Consider the following 25,189-nt stretch of genomic DNA (forward strand, 5'->3'; position numbering starts at 1 on the left):
GCTAGGCTGATGAAACACTAATGTTTACAAGCGTTATGTGATGCTTTCACTTCCTTCTTGATTTCTCGCCCACTTACTCTCGCTCCTGGATAGTACAGGGTTACGGCTGCTTGTTGCCTTTGGAGGCAGGGACACGAAGGGTCTTAAATGTATGTCCTGCTCTTCTTACCTAATCCCTTCTAATTTTTTATTTTCTGCTGCGGTGGCACAGGTTTTAGACTGCTTGGGCCTTTGGAGGTCGGGCGCGAAGGGATTTCTCCATTTTTTCCCACTGGGTTTTATGGTTTTACCTTCGTCTGTGCTTCCGCTCAACCTCTTTGTTTCTTCTTTTGTCTTGAGTACTGCAATCTTGCGAGTTTGTGTTCTTGTTTGTGCTGGGTGTCTTAGATGTTTCTGTTCTGGTCTTCTTGATTTTTCAGTCAGTCGACGGCCAGTGGTTGGTTGGGCGCACATTTACGGTATAGGGCACGGTGAACCTGCCTCTCTTCGAGTGAGTCGGTTATTAGTCTCGGTTCAGGTACCACCCCTGTGGGTTGCCCTGTGGTTGCTTCCCGTATAGCCCAGAGGAGGGGCGGGTTCGGTAGAATTGGGACGTGGTGCCCCGTCCAGGTAAATATGTGTGCCCGGGGTGTGATTGGTTTCTCCCCCACTTGAACCCAGGGGTTTGGTTGCCACAGGTGATAAAATCCTAAGGAGATGCTAGGACAGTTGGGTTTTGCCTGGCACACGTCGACTGACTGCTTTATTCTCCTCCACCATAGTTAAATAAATCATTTAATTTTGCCACACCCAAGTGTCGTGTCGTTACTCTAAGGTAATAGTTGAATAAGATGAAGAAGGTAAAAGAGGTTAAGATATCGGACATAAGACTTTTATAGTCCATGTAGGAAAAGGTAAAAGGAATAAACAATATGTGAACAAGCTCTATACAAACTAAGTACTAATCGTATAGTCACACGGTGCGTCCTGTGGCCCTCACTGGTCCAATCCTCACATTCTAACTACTACCGTTTTCTATAATCAAATTAAATGTTCTAGCTGCGGAGAGGCCATTGGAGGTGGATATAAAACATGCAGATTTCTCAGATAGATGCAGAATGAGGCGATTATATAGTAGAAGAGTCTTAAAAATTCTAACAACGTTCCAGAGAACACCTGGTCTGCCATAAAGCAGCGCCACCATGTGGAAGAACTGCAACATGCCGTCTGCCTTCACAGTTTATATGATATACTTATGTTTTATTTAATAGAGCAGTAACATCGTATTAGAGAGTATGACGTTTAAGGTACTCACCTATGTTATAGAGAATAATTTCCAATATGAGATTCACTGGTATAAACACAAAATCAGCAAAAAAGAGCACATGCTTCATAATTGCTTGTAGTGTCTCTGGAAATTCAAGATCTGTCAGTAAATTGGTAAATAGATCATTTTCATGCTACATTAGATTATATAAAGTTAATTCCAGGTAAAATCTTAAACACAAGCCACTAGAATTGTGTAAGTGAGGACAGGGATGTATGTAACAGAGTCATGGGGGTAAATGCATCATACCCCGGTTTTCTCAACTTGTGGGAGATCGGCGTCTTCGGCGCTTAAATTTAAAGCGCCACTGCCTTGTAAAGGGAAGTTTCCCTTTACAAGGCAGCGCCGCTTTAAATTTAAGCGCCGAAGAAGCTGAACTCGCGGGTGTTGAAGAACCCGCATGTTAATACATTTACCCCCTAGAGTTTGCTAAGTGCCCAATGACTGCCATGGTAACCACAGTCCCATGAAATATGATGTTGTGAGCAGGGCATTTGGAATGCAATCATTCTCTGCACAATCCCCACTTCCACCTCCTTCCTTTGCCTTCATGTTCATGCAGGGAGGGCTGTGATTCAGACATCAGGGAACCCTTTACTTGGGATTAAGCCTGAGTGCTGACATGTAAATATCTTGCTATGGCAATCAATTTTCAAACAATTTCCCACAGAGAGATTTTACAAAGGGAAGAGTTAGTGATGGTAGAACATCTTAGGAAACGATTAACAGCTTCATGCTAGAATGGTACAAATCTTACTGTTTAAAAAAAACCTCAAAAACATCTATGTGGGATTACGACTTGAAATATTCAGTAAACATATGAGTTTAAAAAATATGTCTGAACTTCTTTTTCTCTCAGTTTCCACTGAAGCTGCTGTTGGTCTGTGTGCTCACAATAACTGTTTCAGTTCTATGCTACAGTTACCGAGAATGCTCAGTGCTGCTCTTCTGCTAGAGGCTCTGCGGAGTGGAGGCTTACATGAAACTAAACACAAACTGATAAAATATTACAGTCAGGAGCCACTAGTAAGCAGGAGCCTAGGATTCAGCAGACTTAGAAGGTCGGGGCAATGCTGCTTTGCTTTAACAACTCATCTTCCTCCCTCTAGTGGTATCAGTAGCCGGGCTGCTAACTCATACTTGCCTTCTTTGAGTACGCGATGTCCGGGAGAGGGGCGTCTAGAATCGTGTCATTTTGGCCCCGCCCCCACGAGTAAAATGACGTTTTGACGTGGGGGCGGGGCCAAAATGACGAGATTCTCGGTGAATCGCGTCATTTTAACCAGGAAATTCACAGATTCAGGAGAAATTTTAGCTCCGAGAGACTGACCCGAATTTCGGGAGTCTCCCGGACTTTCCAGGAGAGTTGGCAAGTATGTGCTAACTAGTGATTTCTGGCAGATTCCTTTCACTTCTGTTCTACCTTGACCTGCGAAGTGAACTGCAGAGAAGACAGGAGAGAGTGTGCTGATGCTGCACCTTACGTTCTATGTTAGAAGCATCTGATCTCTGTCCTCATGTCAGAACAGGCTGGCATGTAATCATCTGGGCACCCTGGCGACACATAATCATGCGGGCACTTCTGCTGGCTGATATAATCCGGTGGGCACTTCTGCTGGTCTGGTATATAATAACGTGGGCACCTCTGCTGGTCTGGTATATAATAACGTGGGCACTTCTGCTGGTCTGGTATATAATAACGTGGGCACCTCTGCTGGTCTGGTATATAATAACGTGGGCACCTCTGCTGGTCTGGTATATAATAACGTGGGCACCTCTGCTGGTCTGGTATATAATAACGTGGGCACCTCTGCTGGTCTGGTATATAATAATGTGGGCACCTCTACTGGTCTGGTATATAATAATGTGGGCACCTTTGCTAGTCTGGAATATAATAACGTGGGCACCTCTGCCGGTCTGGTATATAATAACGTGGGCACCTCTGCTGGTCTGGTATATAATAACGTGGGCACCTCTGCTGGTCTGGTATATAATAACTTGGGCACCTCTGCTGGTCTGGTATATAATAACCTGGGCACCTCTACTGGTCTGCTATATAATAACTTGGGCACCTCTGCTGGTCTGGTATATAATAACGTGGGCACCTCTGCTGGTCTGGTATATAATAACCTGGGCACCTCTACTGGTCTGCTATATAATAACTTGGGCACCTCTGCTGGTCTGGTATATAATAACGTGGGCACCTCTGCTGGTCTGGTATATAATAACCTGGGCACCTCTACTGGTCTGGTATATAATAACTTGGGCACCTCTGCTGGTCTGGTATATAATAACGTGGGCACCTCTGCTGGTCTGGTATATAATAACGTGGGCACTTCTGCTGGTCTGGTATATAATAACGTGGGCACCTCTACTGGTCTGGTATATAATAACGTGGGCACCTCTACTGGTCTGGTATATAATAATGTGGGCACCTCTACTGGTCTGGTATATAATAATGTGGGCACCTTTGCTAGCCTGGAATATAATAACCTGGGCACCTCTGCTGGCTGATATAATCAGGTGGGCAGTGCTAACTTCAGAGCTATTCCTGTGTCAGAGGGTGCCCTGGATAAGTTTTGCCTGCTCATACGGTTGTGAGAGCCTACAGCTACTCATACACATAACCTGGAACAAATCACTCTTACGGAGGAAGAAAATGTAATGCAGAGTGCATGGTATAAATTATTAACTTATGCAATACTTATATATGTGGTAATATTTAATCTCTGTACGACAGATTTTCAGTTGCATTACTTACAGCACAACCAACATATCCGAGTCAGCACAATAGATACAGAAATAGTTATGGCAACAATCAGTTTGGTCCATAGGTCTTGGAAATAATAACCTTGAGCAAAAACAAATTAAACAAAAAAAATTAACAATTACACAAACAAGAAAGGAATTGTATTCACTTAAATATTCAAACAGATTGCTCCAAAAACAAAAAGAACGCGATGCAACAATACACATCAATCACAAACTGAAAATCTGCACAACAGCAATTCTTCTTTATATGTCTGAGTACTAAAATACTGCTCAGTTTAGTCTCAGTTTAGCTTTAATAAATTTTGCGAGTGAAGGGATAATAAGACATGTCCCACTTTCGGGTGGTTGAAGCTTTTATAACATTGCTTAAAGTGCGCGCTGTAAAGTTGAACAGAGAACAGTGAAATATCAGGATAAGATCAGATCTCCGCACAGTTGCCCTCTCTTGAGACATACCCATCGGAAGATGTGGATGGTAGCTACATGAAGTCTGGGGTGGGCAGGACTTATTAATGCAAGGTGGACCATAACGCCCTGTACACTACAATGATGTAGAGCGTAGCATAGAGCTGCGCTGGGTTGAGGGTGTTGATGCGAAATGCGTCATGTTGCTGAGTTCCACTGTCTCTTGCACATCTGGGAGTTCACTCACTATTTTGGAAGTTTTCTGGAGAATACGTCCATTTACAGGGAGGAAAGGGCTCTTCACCCCCATCCCACAGAGAAGAATGTCCAATTTCCACTGCTTTACCTCAATTTTTTTATTTCTGTCCAATAAATGAAGCCTTATTTCTGTACTTCACTGTGAAAGTAAATGTGCACTTACACTAAACAAGGAACCTCCTAACTCCTCCCATCAGCCAATGCAAACGTCCGCGTCGCAGCAATTTCCGCCATATTTGGCCAAAGATCTATGAGCCATCCTTGGACATGAGGGGCATTTGTGACCACGTGACATACAAAAGAGCATTTGCTCTGCGATTTTGCACTAACACCTAAGGTTATCTATGTTGCCCCTCCCCCTAAAAGCCTATTGTGCTACATTAAATGTTTTAACAAAATATATCTTATTCCGGCACTGAAAATGACTGCTCAGACACGGTACCAACGCTGGGGATCTGCACCCCAAAAATACAAGTAAATATAACAGCCAAGGTGTGCGATGGTATAACCGGGTCTGCCACAAAACACTCATGCACAAAGTATACAATAATAAAGGTATTTATTAAAATATCATAAAACCACAAAGGTACATTAAACCCACATAGGTGCCAATATCAGTGCCAAATTGCAACTTGTAGCAAAGTAGGTGCACCTACATGCTATACAAATAGTATGTATATCAGTCCAGCAACTGTGCAAAACCGCTCTTCTTCTTTGATGTAGAAGATTAGAGAATGGACCTCTGAATCATATCGTTCCCTTGTTATTAAGGGTAATAGTGTGGAGCTGTGATTGAGGCAATTGGGGAGGATGAACTCCGTATTTATTGATGAAACTCCAATGGAAAAGTGTCAAAGGTAACAAAGTCTCTTACCAGTTCCTGGCGATGCAACATAGGACTAGTACCTTGATAATTCTTCCAACACCGAGAGTAATTCTCCTATTAGGATGTAAGATATTGAACGGAGCTCCGTATATCGTTCCTGTCCTCTCCACACAGTCTCCAAACGCTAGCGCATGGTCCCGCGCACAACTGACGTCATAGAGGTGCGTCCCGTCTTCTACAGGACTCTCCAAACAGTGTATGAAACCGAGCGGTCACTGTAATTGATGCACTGGTAATAATAGCACAACTATTATGGCACACAGAGTATTGTGGGAATACTGTAAAAATATTGCTGCTCCACTGACGCGTTTCATCCCCGCACAGGAGATTTCCTCAGAGATAAATTTCACATTAATTTTGGCCGTCTTTTAAGACCACAGCAAATTAGAAACAATCAACACCTGGTAAAAATTAACCCTTTGTTATTCGTGCATGAGTGTTTAGTCCCTATACATAGAGGATATTATATACCATAAAAAAACATTTCTAACATTTCCAACATTCCCTTATTACGTTTCTTCTCAAGAACATACAAATATCCATATCTTAGATCATTACTTGCCATATATAAAAATATGCATATATACATATACACATATATATATATATAAAGAAGGATTTTAACAAATAGCCATCCTCAAAATATGTTACTAACAGTCTAACAGGGAAATGGATTGACATCGATAAAAATTCTATTTATTCTAATTATTGAGTCCATACTACACCAACCGTTAGACTCAAGACGGAAATTGGTAGGATCTTCATAGAAAACCACTTATACATAATTAAAACAAAAAACCCAGCAAATACATAGACAACCATCTATTTGTTTATCTGATTAGATTAAATCATATGATGTCATTAAGTTCAAGAGATTCGTTCAGACCTGCAGGATGCAATGTGTCTAAAAGATAAATCCAGTATACCTCCTGTTTACATAATCTTTTATATCGGTCTCCTCCTCTTGCTGTAAGTATAACACATTCTAAACCAGTGATAGAGAGACCTTCTGGATTGCTCTCATGCTTTTCACAATAATGTCTCGATACACTGAGATCTTAGACCCTTCAGAATATTTCTCCTATGTTCATTAAAACGTAATTTAAGCTTTCTTGTGGTACGACCTACATAATATAGGTTACAACTACATCTTAATAAGTAAATTACATAGGATGAATTACAGTTAATAAAACCACGTATATTATACATTCTCTTTGCCTCCACATTTTCTACTGAAACGTCCTTGTTCCTAATATATTTACAGGTTATACAACGTGTTCCTCCGCACTTATAGGAACCATCTGGAACCGGAGAAAACCATTCCAATTGAGTTCCTACTGCAGGACTACCAGTGTTTAATTGAGAATTATCATCTATCTTGTTTACCTTTTTTACTAATGATCGTGTTTTCAAAAAACCTATGTACAACAAGCCAAGATAATGTCAAAAAAAAAATTCTGGATAGAGGGTATCCTCCTTTACTTGTTAAACAAGCATTTGAAGAAGTAGAACTAATGAAGAGGGGAACTCTGTTAAACTTCAATAATGGAATTTTAGATCCTGAAATGGAAGAGAATGTAGGAGTTAAAAGTAATGACAAAAGGGATCTGAGAAGAGCTGGAAATAATGAAAATGCAGAATGGGCTGTTATCTCTAAATATAATGAATCCTCTACAGCTATCAGAAAGATATTATGTTCTAATTACTCAATATCAAAACAAGATCCGGTTTTGAAATCTATTCTACCGGAAAAATCAATTGTGGTTTTTAAGAAAGCCAACAATTTGAAAATCATTTTAGCACCAAGTTTTTTGAAAACACGATCATTAGTAAAAAAGGTAAACAAGATAGATGATAATTCTCAATTAAACACTGGTAGTCCTGCAGTAGGAACTCAATTGGAATGGTTTTCTTCGGTTCCAGATGGTTCCTATAAGTGCGGAGGAACACGTTGTATAACCTGTAAATATATTAGGAACAAGGAAGTTTCAGTCGAAAATGTGGAGACAAAGAGAATGTATAATATACGTGGTTTTATTAACTGTAATTCATCCTATGTAATTTACTTATTAAGATGTAGTTGTAACCTATATTATGTAGGTCGTACCACAAGAAAGCTTAAATTACGTTTTAATGAACATAGGAGAAATATTCTGAAGGGTCTAAGATCTCACAGTGTATCGAGACATTTTTGTGAAAAGCATGAGAGCAATCCAGAAGGTCTCTCTATCACTGGTTTAGAATGTGTTATACTTACAGCAAGAGGAGGAGACCGATATAAAAGATTATGTAAACAGGAGGTATACTGGATTTATCTTTTAGACACATTGCATCCTGCAGGTCTGAACGAATCTCTTGAACTTAATGACATCATATGATTTAATCTAATCAGATAAACAAATAGATGGTTGTCTATGTATTTGCTGGGTTTTTTGTTTTAATTATGTATAAGTGGTTTTCTATGAAGATCCTACCAATTTCCGTCTTGAGTCTAACGGTTGGTGTAGTATGGACTCAATAATTAGAATAAATAGAATTTTTATCGATGTCAATCCATTTCCCTGTTAGACTGTTAGTAACATATTTTGAGGATGGCTATTTGTTAAAATCCTTCTTTATATATATATATGTGTATATGTATATATGCATATTTTTATATATGGCAAGTAATGATCTAAGATATGGATATTTGTATGTTCTTGAGAAGAAACGTAATAAGGGAATGTTGGAAATGTTAGAAATGTTTTTTTATGGTATATAATATCCTCTATGTATAGGGACTAAACACTCATGCACGAATAACAAAGGGTTAATTTTTACCAGGTGTTGATTGTTTCTAATTTGCTGTGGTCTTAAAAGACGGCCAAAATTAATGTGAAATTTATCTCTGAGGAAATCTCCTGTGCGGGGATGAAACGCGTCAGTGGAGCAGCAATATTTTTACAGTATTCCCACAATACTCTGTGTGCCATAATAGTTGTGCTATTATTACCAGTGCATCAATTACAGTGACCGCTCGGTTTCATACACTGTTTGGAGAGTCCTGTAGGAGACGGGACGCACCTCTATGACGTCAGTTGTGCGCGGGACCATGCGCTAGCGTTTGGAGACTGTGTGGAGAGGACAGGAACGATATACGGAGCTCCGTTCAATATCTTACATCCTAATAGGAGAATTACTCTCGGTGTTGGAAGAATTATCAAGGTACTAGTCTTATGTTGTATCGCCAGGAACTGGTAAGAGACTTTGTTACCTTTGACACTTTTCCATTGGAGTTCCACCAGTAAACATGGAGTTTATCCTCCCCAATTGCATCAATCACAGCTCCACACTATTACCCTTAATAACAAGGGAACGATATGATTCAGAGGTCCATTCTCTAATCTTCTACATCAAAGAAGAAGAGCGGTTTTGCACAGTTGCTGGACTGATATACATACTATTTGTATAGCATGTAGGTGCACCTACTTTGCTACAAGTTGCAATTTGGCACTGATATTGGCACCTATGTGGGTTTAATGTACCTTTGTGGTTTTATGATATTTTAATAAATACCTTTATTATTGTATACTTTGTGCATGAGTGTTTTGTGGCAGACCCGGTTATACCATCACATACCTTGGCTGTTACATGAAACGTTTTGTTTTACATTCTGTATGAGACATTAACTTAGTTCACTACCTTTATCTGGCATGTACGTGTGACCGGATTGACAAATCGCAAGCAAAAGTTTCTTGATTAAAGCTTGTGATTGGTCCTCCCACTTCACCTAGATTTCAGTACCACCTTAATGCATTTCGTCAGCAGTGTCCCAATTCCAGCCAACCTGCAAACGTCTAATCTACAATCTTCAAGGATTCGTGCAGGAAAAGCCAAATTTGTTCTTACCATAATAAATGAAGATGGCCAAGGCTGCTAATTCCAGGAGGACTCCCAAAACATAATTTAGTGCACAATCTGTTCAAGTAAATGAGAAAAATCCCAGTTATTCCTCTCATACAGTGAAATGAGATCCTAAATATGGAGTGTATTACAGCTCTCAGTGAATGTAAACCAACATGCAAACAAAGATTAACCAAAAAGCAGCATTGTACGGATACAGCTTTGGCAGCAGTAGAACAAACATGGTTATTCCTATATGTCAGGGATAAGCCCCTCTAGCTACTCCCTGATTAGATATCTTATCATATATTCCAACACTCATACAATATATCACCTCTATTCTGTCAGGAAACCGCTCCTGATCCCTTTATTTGTCACAAACCGCCCTCTGCGCACTTGTGACTTGGAAGCTTACTGTAAGGGAACACACAGGATTCCAGCCCAAATCTCACACTCACCTCTTTCTAAGGCTACAGATTTCGCTGGTCCCGTCCCAACACAGAGGCACACTTCACACCTCTCAGCAACTGCCACCAGCTACATATAAGGTCCGTAGCAAGCCAATGACTTAATCACCCAATTGTGCACACTCTGTGCTCTGGTATCTAAACAGTTAACCCTTCACACATTGGTTTTTAAAGAGTTAATCCAGCCAAGCAATCTGTCTCTTCTAAACAGGCAATGAATTAGTTTAGAGCAGTTTTTCTCAACTCCAGTCCTCAGGACCCCCTAGCAGTACATGTTTTCCACATCTCCTTGCTGGAGCACAGGTGTATTCATTACTGACTGACACAGTGTAGCAGGTGGTATAATTATTTCACTGGTCACCTGGCAATCCTGCACTGTTAGTGGGTCCTGAGGACTGGATTTGAGAAACACTGGTTTAGAGCAATAAGGACAGCACTATTAAATCTTAGATTTAATATACAAAAGGTACAATGCTTACAGAGAATAAAAAAAATTAGATAAATATTTGACATACAAATAAAAATTTGCAAACACTTATAAAAACAAATGGGATGAAAGTACAGAGCATCACTTACATATAATAATCTGTATGCCTGGGGTAGGCAGAAAAGATGGACAGTCCTTCAATTAGATTGATCCCCAAGAAGCTGACAAATTGTCCCTTCAAAACACAGGTTTTTAAGCAAACTCAAATGGGACGGCATTCACAGGGGCAGTGTGGATGCTAATGTGGGGGCGGAAATGTCCCCTGGATGTCACCAAGGGCTTGTTCAAAACTATTCCTAAGTTTTGACCTGTCTTAGCTTTTCACAGATATATCCCAGAGACATAACTCCCACTTCAATAAACCGGTCATATTCTCCCATACATTTTAATACCAAACATGATGGAATTATGACAATGTGACATACCTTTTCCAAAGATATGTGATTTTAACTGTTCCCTGATACCACCTGTACCTGTCATTCACAACCCTGGTGTGATTTCTGCTCCTCAGTATGGAATACCACCCAGATTTCTCAAAATATGAACTATAAAGGCACTTTCCTTTGAAGCTCATATTTCTATATACCTGTATAAGACTGCAAAATGCTGCCTTGGCTGCAAGGATGTCCAGCTGTGGCCGACCCCACAAATGCTATTCAGGAGTCCAAGACTAACAGCGAGAGTTCTTTGAAGCTGCTGCAGGTGACACTCCTATCTTCTCACACTGGGATGTGCAAAGCCATCAAATACATTTACAACAGACCCTCTGTCTTCACATTTTACACTTTAGCTAAACTTATCAATGGATTCATTTGCTACAACATATCTACACTGCAGTTATGATTTATCCCTTATAAATAACTGTAAGTTCTCTATGGTCACTAAACTATCATTCAGAGATAGTAAAGGCCACTACTGACTTCTAATTCTCCTGGACCTCTCTGCTGCATTGGACATGGTTGACCACTCTTTTCTCATATAGACGCTAATTTCCTCGGTCTTCAGGACAATGTCCTATCCTGGTTCTCATCCTACCTATCTAATCGCTCTTTCACTGTTAATGTCTGGGGCCACCTCTGCTCCGCTTCCTTTATCAGTTGAAGACCACAAGGCTCAGTCCTAGGTCCTCTGCTATTCTCTATCTACACCACTTCTCTTGGAAAACTAATAAGCTCCTTTGGATTTCAGAATCATCTCTATGTAGATGATACACAAATCTATCTATCCTCTCCTGATCATTCACCATCTGTGTTGTCTCACGTTACTGACTGTCTTTCTTCCATTTCATCTTGGATATCTTCTCGCCAACTCAAACTCAATCTTTCAAAAACAGAATTATTAATATTCCCACCCAACAATAGAAGCTTCCTGTCTGGGCACTGGCCAAAACGTAGGCATCTGATATGTATAATTATGTTATATTATTACACTAGTACTTACCATTAAATTTTTTTATACACTGGAAACAGTGACAAAGTATATGGATACAACAGATGCTTATTCCGAAGCAACTGATACAGAACGGCACAAACTCTTCTTCTATTGCTGCAGAAGAAATATGTAAAAGTTATTATATGGTAATATTGTATCTTCTGATAAAATGAATCACTCACAATTTGTTTTCCTGTATGACTACATTATGGGGTGCAGTCCACTATTGGGGGGGGGGGGATATTGGGCCAGATTAATTAAGGAAAGTAAGGCAAAAACTGAGTAAAAATGTTACAATACAAGGGGTGCAAACTAGTTTATTATTTTGCACAAGTTAAATACTTGCTGCTTTTCATGTATTTATATTTATTTTTACACTGACATTTAAAGGTGATCTAGAACATGCCCTACCCCAACTATAAATCTGTCCCCACATTTTAAATTTACCTGCCCCTCCAATGTAACATGGTTTTGCCCAGGTGCAAAGCTACTCCTTTATTTTGCTTTCCTTTTCTTAATGAACCAGGCCCAATGTGTCTGAGATCTGTGTTGCACTTTACAGTATAACTGAGCCTTGTTCCCATAGTATTATAGCGCTATAAAACAAGTGTAATCTACTTTATGTCACCGCAGTCAGAGATACATTATTCATACATGCAACAAATAGATAGTTGAAGATATTGATCAAGACCGCTTCCTATAGACCCATGGACTCTGTATAGACCCAGGGACTCTGTATAGACCCATGGACTCTGTATAGACCCAGGGACTCTGTATAGACCCATGGACTCTGTATAGACCCAGGGACTCTGTATAGACCCAGGGACTCTGTATAGACCCAGGGACTCTGTATAGACCCATGGACTCTGTATAGACCCAGGGACTCTGTATAGACCTATGGACTCTGTATAGACCCAGGGACTCTGTATAGACCCATGGACTCTGTATAGACCCAGGGACTCTGTATAGACCCATGGACTCTGTATAGACCCAGGGACTCTGTATAGACCCAGGGACTCTGTATAGACCCAGGGACTCTGTATAGACTCATGGACTCTGTATAGACCCAGGGACTCTGTATAGACCCATGGACTCTGTATAGACCCAGGGACTCTGTATAGACCCATGGACTCTGTATAGACCCAGGGACTCTGTATAGACCCATGGACTCTGTATAGACCCATGGACTCTGTATAGACCCAGGGACTCTGTATAGACCCAGGGACTCTGTATAGACACAGGGACTCTGTATAGACCCATGGACTCTGTATAGACCCAGGGACTCTGTATAGACCTATGGACTCTGTATAGACCCAGGGACTCTGTATAGACCCATGGACTCTGTATAGACCCAGGGACTCTGTATAGACCCATGCACTCTGTATAGACCCAGGGACTCTGTATAGACCCATGGACTCTGTATAGACCCAGGGACTCTGTATAGACCCAGGGACTCTGTATAGACCCATGGACTCTGTATAGACCCAGGGACTCTGTATAGACCCATGGACTCTGTATAGACCCAGGGACTCTGTATAGACCCATGGACTCTGTATAGACCCAGGGACTCTGTATAGACCCATGGACTCTGTATAGACCCAGGGACTCTGTATAGACTCATGGACTCTGTATAGACCCAGGGACTCTGTATAGACCCATAGACTCTGTATAGACCCAGGGACTCTGTATAGACCCATGGACTCTGTATAGACCCAGGGACTCTGTATAGACCCATGGACTCTGTATAGACCGAGGGACTCTGTATAGACCCATGGACTCTGTATAGACCCAGGGACTCTGTATAGACCCAGGGACTCTGTATAGACACAGGGACTCTGTATAGACCCATGGACTCTGTATAGACCCAGGGACTCTGTATAGACACAGGGACTCTGTATAGACCCAGGGACTCTGTATAGACCCAGGGACTCTGTATAGACCCAGGGACTCTGTATAGACCCATGGACTCTGAATAGACCCAGGGACTCTGTATAGACCCAGGGACTCTGTATAGACCCATGGACTCTGTATAGACCCAGGGACTCTGTATAGACTCATGGACTCTGTATAGACCCAGGGACTCTGTATAGACCCAGGGACTCTGTATAGACCCATAGACTCTGTATAGACCCAGGGACTCTGTATAGACACAGGGACTCTGTATAGACCCAGGGACTCTGTATAGACCCATAGACTCTGTATAGACCCAGGGACTCTGTATAGACCCATGGACTCTGTATAGACCCAGGGACTCTGTATAGACCCATGGACTCTGTATAGACCCAGGGACTCTGTATAGACCCATGGACTCTGAATAGACCCAGGGACTCTGTATAGACCCAGGGACTCTGTATAGACACAGGGACTCTGTATAGACCCATGGACTCTGTATAGACCCAGGGACTCTGTATAGACACAGAGACTCTGTATAGACCCAGGGACTCTGTATAGACCCATGGACTCTGTATAGACCCAGGGACTCTGTATAGACCCAGGGACTCTGTATAGACCCATGGACTCTGAATAGACCCAGGGACTCTGTATAGACCCATGGACTCTGAATAGACCCAGGGACTCTGTATAGACCCAGGGACTCTGTATAGACCCATGGACTCTGTATAGACCCAGGGACTCTGTATAGACTCATGGACTCTGTATAGACCCAGGGACTCTGTATAGACCCAGGGACTCTGTATAGACCCATAGACTCTGTATAGACCCAGGGACTCTGTATAGACACAGGGACTCTGTATAGACCCAGGGACTCTGTATAGACCCATGGACTCTGTATAGACCCAGGGACTCTGTATAGACCCATAGACTCTGTATAGACCCATGGACTCTGTATAGACCCAGGGACTCTGTATAGACCCATGGACTCTGTATAGACCCAGGGACTCTGTATAGACCCAGGGACTCTGTATAGACCCAGGGACTCTGTATAGACCCAGGGACTCTGTATAGACTCATGGACTCTGTATAGACCCAGGGACTCTGTATAGACCCATAGACTCTGTATAGACCCATGGACTCTGTATAGACCCAGGGACTCTGTATAGACCCATGGACTCTGTATAGACCCAGGGACTCTGTATAGACCCAGGGACTCTGTATAGACTCATGGACTCTGTATAGACCCAGGGACTCTGTATAGACCCAGGGACTCTGTATAGACCCATAGACTCTGTATAGACCCAGGGACTCTGTATAGACACAGGGACTCTGTATAGACCCAGGGACTCTGTATAGACCCATGGACTCTGTATAGACCCAGGGACTCTGTATAGACCCATGGACTCTGTATAGACCCAGGGACTCTGTATAGACCCAGGGACTCTGTATAGACTCATGGACTCTGTATAGACCCAGGGACTCTGTATAGACCCAGGGACTCTGTATAGACCCATAGACTCTGTATAGACCCAGGGACTCTGTATAGACACAGGGACTCTGTATAGACCCAGGGACTCTGTATAGACCCAGGGACTCTGTATAGACCCATGGACTCTGTATAGACCCAGGGACTCTGTATAGACCCAGGGACTCTTTCACAGGACTAGCACAATAAAAGGTCAAAACTGTTGTATCCATAGGGAGTCACCTGTAATATATTACTAAACTGTACAGTTTTATATGTAAATGTTACAGGATCATGTATAGATATACATAGGCTATGAAAGCAGTGATGTTTTCAAAACTGTTCTGCGAAATATTCACCTTGTTCCGCAATTGGCCGCAAATTTTGCATGTTTCATTTGCAGAATTAAGCCTTAAGTAATTCCACCTACCCCAACCACACAGCAGAATAAATTAACACTGTCGTCTGGTGAATTTACAAAAACGGTGTGGTACAGTAAAACAAAAACGTAACTTGACAATTGTATCAACGCAACTACGCACACCTGCAAAATGACATTTTCAGCCACAAAACTCAATTTAAGTGAAATTTCACCTCATCTTCGTTTCATAGAACTTCTCAGTGTTCTCTGACATCCTTGTAAGTACAAGGTACATTATCTTATATATATTTTCGTGGACATTTGAAGATGCAAATATAAAGCTTATGATACTAAGTAATCTCTTACCTGCAGGCTGCACCACCAGGTGTTGGGACATCTTCCAACTGACGAGGTTTGTTAGGTTACACGTATAATTGCCCCAATCTTGGGGATCAGCACCATTGAGAACCAAACCACCGACTTTGGACTTCCTGGAGATATTCCTGTTTATTTCCACCCCGTCCTTCAAGTACGTTACATTCAGTGGATCTCCTCCAAGGCCGGAGCACTGGAGATAAATGTGGCAACTTCCATTGTTGTCTTCTGTTCTGGTCAGGTCAGACTTCTCCACCGGATCTGAAGCGAGAATGTGTGAACTTGATCTCTATTTATATTAATGCTGCCTGTCTTCATAGATGGTCAATGTGACCCAAATGGCCTCTCTGATGAAATCATATATACACAGGTGACGCATAGCCTGCAGGAGCACCAGGCACAGAGTCATTGCCACCTGGTACACTCAAGTTGGAAATATGTCACAGTTTTAGTTTATAAACAGATTGTGGGGCCCACAAAAAATGTTGTGGGGACATCTCCAGCAGCCCATTCTATTACTTCCCTGAACTGGTGGAGCTGGACGGTATGTCAAGGACAGTAGTTCAGTGTCTAAATAGGGGGCATGATCCAGAGGGCGTGCACTTATTGGGGCACCAGGGAAGAGTGGAGAGATCACATTCTGCGCTTAGAGGGACTTTGTTGTTCTTTTTTATGGATCACCCTACCCCCCTCTTCAACTGCAATGGAGCTGAAGTAAAAAAAAAATGTTTAATGTAACCTGCGCGTTGTGTTTGTGCTGTGTTGCTGGCATTGGGGGTTATCTGCCATCTGGCTGTACATTATTCTGTACATCGGGTCTATGCCATATGGAGAGCAATGATGTTTATGTGCAATGTGATGAGTTAAATCCCATGTCACAATGAAGACATCACCGCTGGAGAGTATTAGCTACAGTTTAGACAGCTGTCATAATATCTGATTTAGTAGCACTGTATCCTATTCTAGAGATATATGTTTTGTAACATTTTTTTATATTGTGACTGCGTCGCTGTGCACGGCGATTCAGTCCATGTTTTAATTTACATTTTTCCCTGCATTATATTGTATTGCAAGTGTTAATAGGTATTTGCATATTTTTATTCAAGTGTATACAATAAATTTTAATATATGTGTGACAACTTGCGATCTTCATTCTATCTTATACGTATATAACTTGAGAGCCAGACTATTAGCGCTGCACACATTTTTCTTTGTATATTGTGCTTGTTGGTGGACGCAGCCACCTTAGTGGTTTGCAGCAGCTTTTTCTGGCCAGTCATTATTATTGTTATTTTTGATATAGACAGCATAGATAACTAAAATTCTTTTGTGACAGTATCCAGAGTTTCTATTTCAATTGGTATTGACTTGATTGGCATTTTTTGTTTAGTAGTTAATCACCATTGGAGACACCAGAAGTTACAAAACAGTATATCTCCTAACAGAAGGAACAGTAGAAGGGAGGGAGAAGAAGGGCTCATTTTCCTTTGTATCTCCTCCAGGTCCACAGTCATTTGACTTCTCATACAATGACTGTTTAACATGCCAGTTTGAGTCACTATGGGAAAGTGCTGTTGGGCTGGAGAGCTATAGTATGCAATGGGCAGGAAGTCAAGTTCTAGAATTGTGCCACCTGACACAAGGATCTCACTTCAAGGTTGGAACAGTCCTGTCCAGAGATCACATCCTGGAGTTTAGAAGTAAACTTCTACAGCTATAGACACAACTTGTCCAATTGTCCACATTAACAAAAAACAGCCTTAACTCATAAACTGGCAAGTATTCAAGGTGACACAGATACCTTGGGTGAAATTAGGACTCTTCGATTTGAAATTTGAATGTGCTGTCATAATAACTGTGATGTAGATCAAATAGGTGGCAGCTGAAATTAAATATGTAATGTATCTTGGGCATTAGTTGAGTAAAGAAGGTTTTTGCCTCCAATTTCCCTCCATAACTTTCTCTCTCTCCCAGGAAGACATTGGATATGGCCACTGACCAAACATCTAGCAGACCCAGAATGTTCTGCACTCTGTGGCCCTCAGACACAAAGCAGAGCAGCTTCTGTCATCAAACACTTACACTGGAGGACACCAGGCACCTTCTAGCCAGGTATTATAAAAAGATGTTATACTGAGCCAACCCATTAAAACTGCAGAGCCATTAGTTGGCCAGAGAGTACAATCTTTCACTCCGCATTGATTGTGACCTACGCAAGGTGAAATGACAGCTACCCTACCTCGATTCATTGATCTGATTCCTCAAGAGAGTTTTCCGTCATAACACAATAACCAATTTAGCTAGGTATGTCCAATAGCCGCAGAGTCTCCTGCCCATTGCGATAAATATCGTAATATGGGTGGAGGTTTTCATAACCTTCGATCTAATTCTAGGGACATGTCATGATGTCACTGAAGACTGAATAAACTGTGTATAGAAGTGACTAAGAACTGTTCAGTAAAATATTCACCTTGCTCTGCAATTGGCTGCAAACGTTTGTACCTATCGCCAGTCAATTTGGCCTGAATTGCTCCCAGGTCTGGCCCAAAACGACCACACAGCAGGATGCATTGGTCATCGTCCCAGTTCTGTTCATGGTCTAGAAGTTCCACAAAATTTACCAATGGGAAAGTGCAGAATGGTGAAGCAGACGAGCAGCTGGAAGATTGTATCCTCGGACTTTCATGAACACTACTGCTGCATTAACATATAATACACATGGGGGAGAGATGGGACATAGTTGCCACCAGGTTACTAATTTCCAAGGTTTGTCTTATTTTTTCCTGGATATAACCCTATTTTTCAAAATCATTTTACACATCTGATGCCATTCTCAGTACATTATTATAGTTGCTGAGCCGTACATGTTATTGAAGATTAGTCTATAAAACTCAAAGATCTTGAACCATATCCACGTTTCTTAGATATACTATATTACTGATGTTTTCCTGACACGCTGTGGATTATTGTTATTGCCCTGACAAAGATGGAGGAAGAAAGGGGTCACTTACCTGTCACATTCAGGATCACTCTGAAGAGAACTTCTTGATTCAGCCATTGCTCGTACACTCCACTATCCTCCTTCGTCAGATTTTCCAGCAGAAAGGATTTATTCTGATTATAGAATTGTCCACGTTTGACATAAGCATTGTGTACTTGTGGTCCCCCGTGGTATTGAGCCAGCCAATCTGGATTCCCCTTCACTTTCTTCAACTCGTGGATCATCTCTTCACTAAAGTCCCCCTCCAGTCCAGGAATCAGGACGGAGGAACCCGTGGGGCGATTCATCCTGTGTGTGGCAATGTCAGCATTTACCACTGAGATCCACAGAGAGAAGGACAGGAGTTACTGTCAGGAGATACCCAGCCACTCACCCTCTACAGAATAGACAACCATACTAACAATATATCAGTGTTGTGTACATGACATTTATATTTATATCATGGTATCATATCCCACTTCTTCATGCTGAACCTATATCATTATGTGGGCCAGAAATAAGTACATTACCCCATTTTTCAAATGTTTCTGAGCAATTTAAGTACAATTACCCATCAGTAAGAAAAAAAATAGCAGTCTGGAAAAATGTGCCAACTTCCAGACATTACAGAAGCGTCTTGTGACCCTGGGTTCCGGTTACAACTGTCTCAAAGGTCAGTTATCACCAAATAACAAGAGTTGTTAGTAAAACACTCACATTTAATCGAGAGGATCTGACTTATTTGCTTCTTCGACAGAAGAGTGAGGAAAATTTTGATATTTACTTAATTCCGTTATATCATCACTTGACCTATTTGGGATTACTTCTCTATATCCATATCCAAGCACTTACATTTAGTTTTGAGCATAATTTACCTAACTGTGTCATGGTCCAAATATAATGTAAAAAAATAGATATGACTGTCAAGAAATTATTTATCTTCAGATAAATTGCTTTAGGAATATTGCCAGTAAACCTAGTGGGGGATTAATTAGATTAATGGCATCAAAGGCCCTGGATAGTCTCATACCCACATCCAAACACAGAGATGCGCACACATCTGCTTCCACTAAGATGGAGCCTGAACCACGCTCAGGAGATGCGCTCGCACAACTCCGCACTACTCCACCACCGATGAAAACTACCAATGAAAATCAAGCATTTTTGGTGGCAAGATTGGCCCGAACATTTAAATATTAGCATATGAAGATGGCTGACCACTCTGCACGAGAACCCACTGAGGAAGCCACTACACGTGTTGAACCTACCACGTTTGGGACCTACCTACACTACGGAAAAGAGTTTATCTTTACATCTTAATCTTTGTATTTTACTTTTATTTCAATTTCCAATTTTTTCCCATTATTATATTTTTTTCTATTTATACCACTATTTTAACTTTTGCCATTCCTCTATTGTTTATTGCAATTTGACTCTAATCTTTTCATTATACTGAATCCCTATCATTGTAATTTCAATATCACCATATATCTTCTACCATCTACATTACATCATCATCATCTGTTATTTATATAGCGCCACTGATTCCGCAGCGCTGTACAGAGAACTCATTCACATCTGTCCCTGCACCATTGGAGCTTACTGTCTAAATTCCCTAACATAAACATAGACCGAGAGAGACTGAGGGCAATTTAATAGCAACCAATTAACCTACCAGTATGTTTTACCTATTACCATTTCCATCTGTACTTTAATCACATTATTTAAGTACATCTGATTCTTACTACCATTTATAGACTCCTATTGCAAATACCTTATCCCTATTTCCTTAATCTATCTCTCTTTTTCCCTCTCCTTTATCACCAACTTATTTACCCTTTTCCTTGTCCTTCTACATATTGTATCATCATCCTATATACATCCCACATATTGCCTTTACATACCATCCTAAAACAGTGCTATCCTGAACCTGGTCTTTTAGTGCACATTAGCCGTCCCCTTTATTCCTACTGGGTGTCTGGGCCAATCTCTATTCCACTTGGACATATTCCCACCAGATTTTATAACGGTGTACACTATATGATACTTACCACACTATATATAATCCGGTTTCCTCTCCCTCCCCTAATACATCTGTCCTTCTTCACACACCCTTCTGGCCCCATCTCCTCTCGCAAATCCCTATTGTCCTTATTCACCCCTTAATCCTCCCTCCCCCCTATCTCCGCCACCTTCTCAGACACTCTCAACTCTCACCATCCTATCCATCCCGCTGCACTACTAACACGTACTATACGGTACATCCGTCTACTTCCACACAACTAGAACCCCTTACACCACCCTCTATCCATTCACCTCCTCCCAGACAAATAATACTTCAACCTACACACACCAAACACACTCCACCACCCACTCGCACCCAACACTCCCATCAAAACCTATCTCACCCTTTTATCTCCCCTTTCCCCTACCCCAGTGTTTCTCAACGCCAGTCCTCAGGACCCACTAACAGTGCAGGATTGCCAGGTGACCAGTGAAATAATTATACCACCTGCTACACTGTGTCAGTCAGTAATGAATACACCTGTGCTCCAGCAAGGAGATGTGGAAAACATGTACTGCTAGGGGGTCCTGAGGACTGGAGTTGAGAAGCACTGCCCTACCCTATTATTACCCCACCATACCTACCTGCCTGAATACAGTATTAAACAAACACACCCTTTCTGCCAATCTTCTTCCTACTCCCCCCCCCCCTGTCCCCTATAACACCTACCCCTCAGCTTCCCCTCTCCCACATCACTCTATTACCTTCCTTCACCACAGACCCTGGGATACCTACATTGGACAGTTACCCTTCCCATAATTCACCTATTTACATAACCTTTCCTTCAGCTCAATGCCAAAAGAAAACTCTGATTCCACGAAGCACGACACCACAACAGGAATCAAACTACAAGGACAATAGCTGTGAAACCACATCACGACAGCCCCCTGCAGCCTGCGCTCCACGACTACGCAAAGACAAGTCTCATACCCCTGTCACAAAGACAATCACCATTTTTATGCGCTTCCTTCTGGTAATCCAATTCCCTTCTTGCTATCTGTGGCTGGATCACGTAGAAATAACTTATTGTAGATATTTATTTTAATTAGAGGTACAGTGCACATTGTGTTGTATTTCTGTATAGGAAATCTATTTCTAATATCTTATCTGTGCCAATTTAAACTCTCTGACTGCAAACACATGAGATGTGCCAATTATAGTAGCAGCTGTACAGAGAAGCTATCGTAATCACATATTTTCTTAAATCTTGGAACTAGTAGTGTCATATTTGATATATTGTTTTGGAAGTTATGACCTGTTCGTTGAATGGGGAATTGCCTCCACATATTAGTAAATACACAGCCTCCTGTGTGCTCTCCTAGGGGAACATGTTTAAAATCCCACTGAATATTACGGAAAATTGTCCGTTTGGGGGAATCAATCTAATTGAGAGATGTCCATCTTACTTCTGCCTTTCATTGGCATACATACAATATGGTCTACGTAAGTGTTCTATTATCTGCAATTGTATCCCTTTTATTTTCTATTATTGCACTTATGTTATATGTCATTTATTATGTTTTTTAATATATCCAATGCTCTGTAACTTTTTTAATTAAATCTAAAATGTAATAAGATTGTCCTTGGTGCTCTAAAAAATCCATAAGCTTTTTAAGAAGAGAAGTATAACTTGGCGTATATTAACCCTTTGGCTAACAAAGAGTATAGTGTGTGTCAACATGTGCATATGTGTAACATACTTAAAGGGTCCTGTTGCCTTATTACAATAGGTGTTGGCAGCAGCTAAGTGTGTATGGATGTGAGAGAACTGCTTTGGGTGTGTTTTAGTTAGGTCTGTAACCTGTGTGATAGGTTGGGGGGCGAGATTGAGTGCTGAAAATCTTTTAAACCCCTTGCAGTAACATCGTAAGAGAGCTCTTCGGGGTCAGATTACCACAAGAGCTGACAGATCACATACTTAACTTTGCCATCAGTTTACTGAATAAATGAGATATTATAACTGATCAGCCTTGTTTTGTCCAGCAGGTGGCGCAGTAAGTAATCTTTCCATGTCCAGCATTAGATCAAAAAGCTGTGACAACGTTTAGTGACACTCAGGGGTGTAATTATTCTGCTATCTGAGACAACAACTGTATAGTCTCTTATACAACTACCATAAAAATGTTTATATGTACTGTGTGCAATAAAGACAAAAACAAATGTGTTCCCTTCATGTTGATGCCTCTGGTGAAACTTCTCCCGGTCTGTAAACCAACATTGTTCATTAGTCCATGTTCCCAGAATTTGCGTGATTTGTCTTTCAGCAGCAGGGTGGCTCAGTGGTTAGCCGCACCGAGACGTGTAATGTCACACCTGTGTTTCTCAGAAATGTATCAGACTGAGTTTTCACGCCTTTCAAAGCGTGTCGTCTATGCATCATGAACGTAACTTTTAACCGTATTGTGTCCAACATTCTGGAACCCACAATTACATTGTATCAAGCAGATGACAAATAATGTTTAACCATTTATAAAACTACTAATTGTAACATTTTTCTGTAGTGATATATAAACTAATCTCTGTGTATTTGTGCTCAGTAGATTTAAGCTGAGTCCACACCTATGTAAACTTACATCAGATGCAATATCAGTAATGATTTCACCAACGTCTGATAGTCCGATACATACATACTGGTATGAACTTGCCCTTAGAATTGCCCTTATCCATGATGGCCGGGACTGTCTCATGAAGATTCCATTTTGGATCTCATTTCCTGTCTGGGCCTAGAAAAGGCACTTCCTGTTTTGAAGCCTTTGCTCGAGTATTGTGTTTGTATCTGAACCAGATGCTTCCACAGAACCTTGCTCCCTTGTGATTTGAACTACAATTACTTGATACTTCTACCAGACCTTTATCTGTCTTGAGACTTTGGATTTTTCTTGTTGGACACTTGAGATTGATTTATATATCAATATAAATCCTGTTTAGAACAGAACTACCCGGCTATTGGGTTCCGTTTGTGATACCAGAAGTGTGACAGGATACTCGTGCCCAATGTGACGGAGCCCGCCGGCAATATCAAATTACTCTGCAACTCCTGCAACACAACAAATTGAGGAGCCTGAGCCAATGCAAATAGACACCATTCACAAGCAGATTTCTATTGAAAGAAGGGATCAATGACGACAAGAGAATCTCTGTTTGTATTGTGGTAAATCTGGACATTATGTATCTAACTGTTCTCAATGACCTCGCAAGACAGTAGCTACATTGATGGAACCTAAAGACTCTGACCAGGAATCTATTATTTCATGCTGTTCACATCAACTGAATGCGATTATTCCTCAAATCTCTTCTCTATCTACAATTGAGAGAGAAAACAGAACAGAATAAAAAATCATTTTTCAATTCCAATACAACTTGAGATAAACTCTCGACTTATTTCATCCATGGCAATGCTGGATTCTGGAACCAATGGTAACTTCATGGATATAGATTTTGCTAAACAAAACCATATAGTATTTCAAGAAAGAAAGGCTCCTATAGTGATGGAGACTGTCGATGGATCCTCTCTGAATTCTGGTCCCATCACACATGAGACAGAACTTATGTCCCTGATAATAGAACCCAATCATAAGGAGGAACACACTTTTTTTCTCATCTCTTCTCCAAAATTTCCCATAATTTTGGGTCTCCCTTGGTTCACTAACAATTACCCAGCCATTAATTGGGAGTCTCAAACCTTAAAATTTCAAGATACTATCAGTGTGGTCCATATTGTACAAAAAGAGAATCAGATCTCAGTGTCCCCCTCTTCTGTGGAGGAACAATTGTCTGGTCAATATCAGGATTTTGCAGATATCTGTAACAAACAGAATGCTGACAAGTTACCCCCCCATCGATCATATGATTGTCCCATTGACCTATTATCTATTATCTGGGGCTGTTATTCCTTTTGGTCGGATTTATCCATTAGCTGAACCTGAATTAAAGACACTAAAGATATACCTGGAGGAAATCGAAACTAAAGGTTTTATACGTCCTTCAAAATCCCCAGCAGGGGCTCCTATTTTTTTGTGAAAAATAAAGATGGTTCTTTGCATCCATGCATTGATTATAGAGATTTAAGTAAAGTTACTATAAAGAATAGACATCCACTTCCTCTCATCCCAGAATTATTGGAAAGACTGCAGACAGCAAGTATTCTCACAAAGCA

General features: G+C 41.1%; 1 protein-coding gene across 3 annotated transcripts in view; it reads right to left on the minus strand.

Moving 5' to 3' along the window:
• LOC142099085 (uncharacterized) overlaps positions 1 to 19,330 on the minus strand; it is a 38,197-nt gene extending 18,867 nt beyond the window's left edge. For all 3 annotated transcript variants that reach the window (XM_075182409.1, XM_075182325.1, XM_075182247.1), the window contains exons 1-6: positions 19,000 to 19,330; positions 15,980 to 16,249; positions 11,904 to 12,008; positions 9,516 to 9,584; positions 4,068 to 4,157; positions 1,295 to 1,405 (exon numbers count right to left, since the gene is read on the minus strand). In XM_075182409.1, the coding sequence (XP_075038510.1) occupies positions 1,295 to 1,405; positions 4,068 to 4,157; positions 9,516 to 9,584; positions 11,904 to 12,008; positions 15,980 to 16,249; positions 19,000 to 19,276 (922 nt within the window). In that variant the 5' untranslated portion in view covers positions 19,277 to 19,330. The remainder of the gene's footprint in view (positions 1 to 1,294; positions 1,406 to 4,067; positions 4,158 to 9,515; positions 9,585 to 11,903; positions 12,009 to 15,979; positions 16,250 to 18,999) is intronic.
• Between the last annotated feature and the right edge of the window lie 5,859 nt (positions 19,331 to 25,189).

This window comes from Mixophyes fleayi, chromosome 1, assembly GCF_038048845.1.
Source record: "Mixophyes fleayi isolate aMixFle1 chromosome 1, aMixFle1.hap1, whole genome shotgun sequence".
Lineage (NCBI taxonomy): Eukaryota > Metazoa > Chordata > Amphibia > Anura > Limnodynastidae > Mixophyes > Mixophyes fleayi.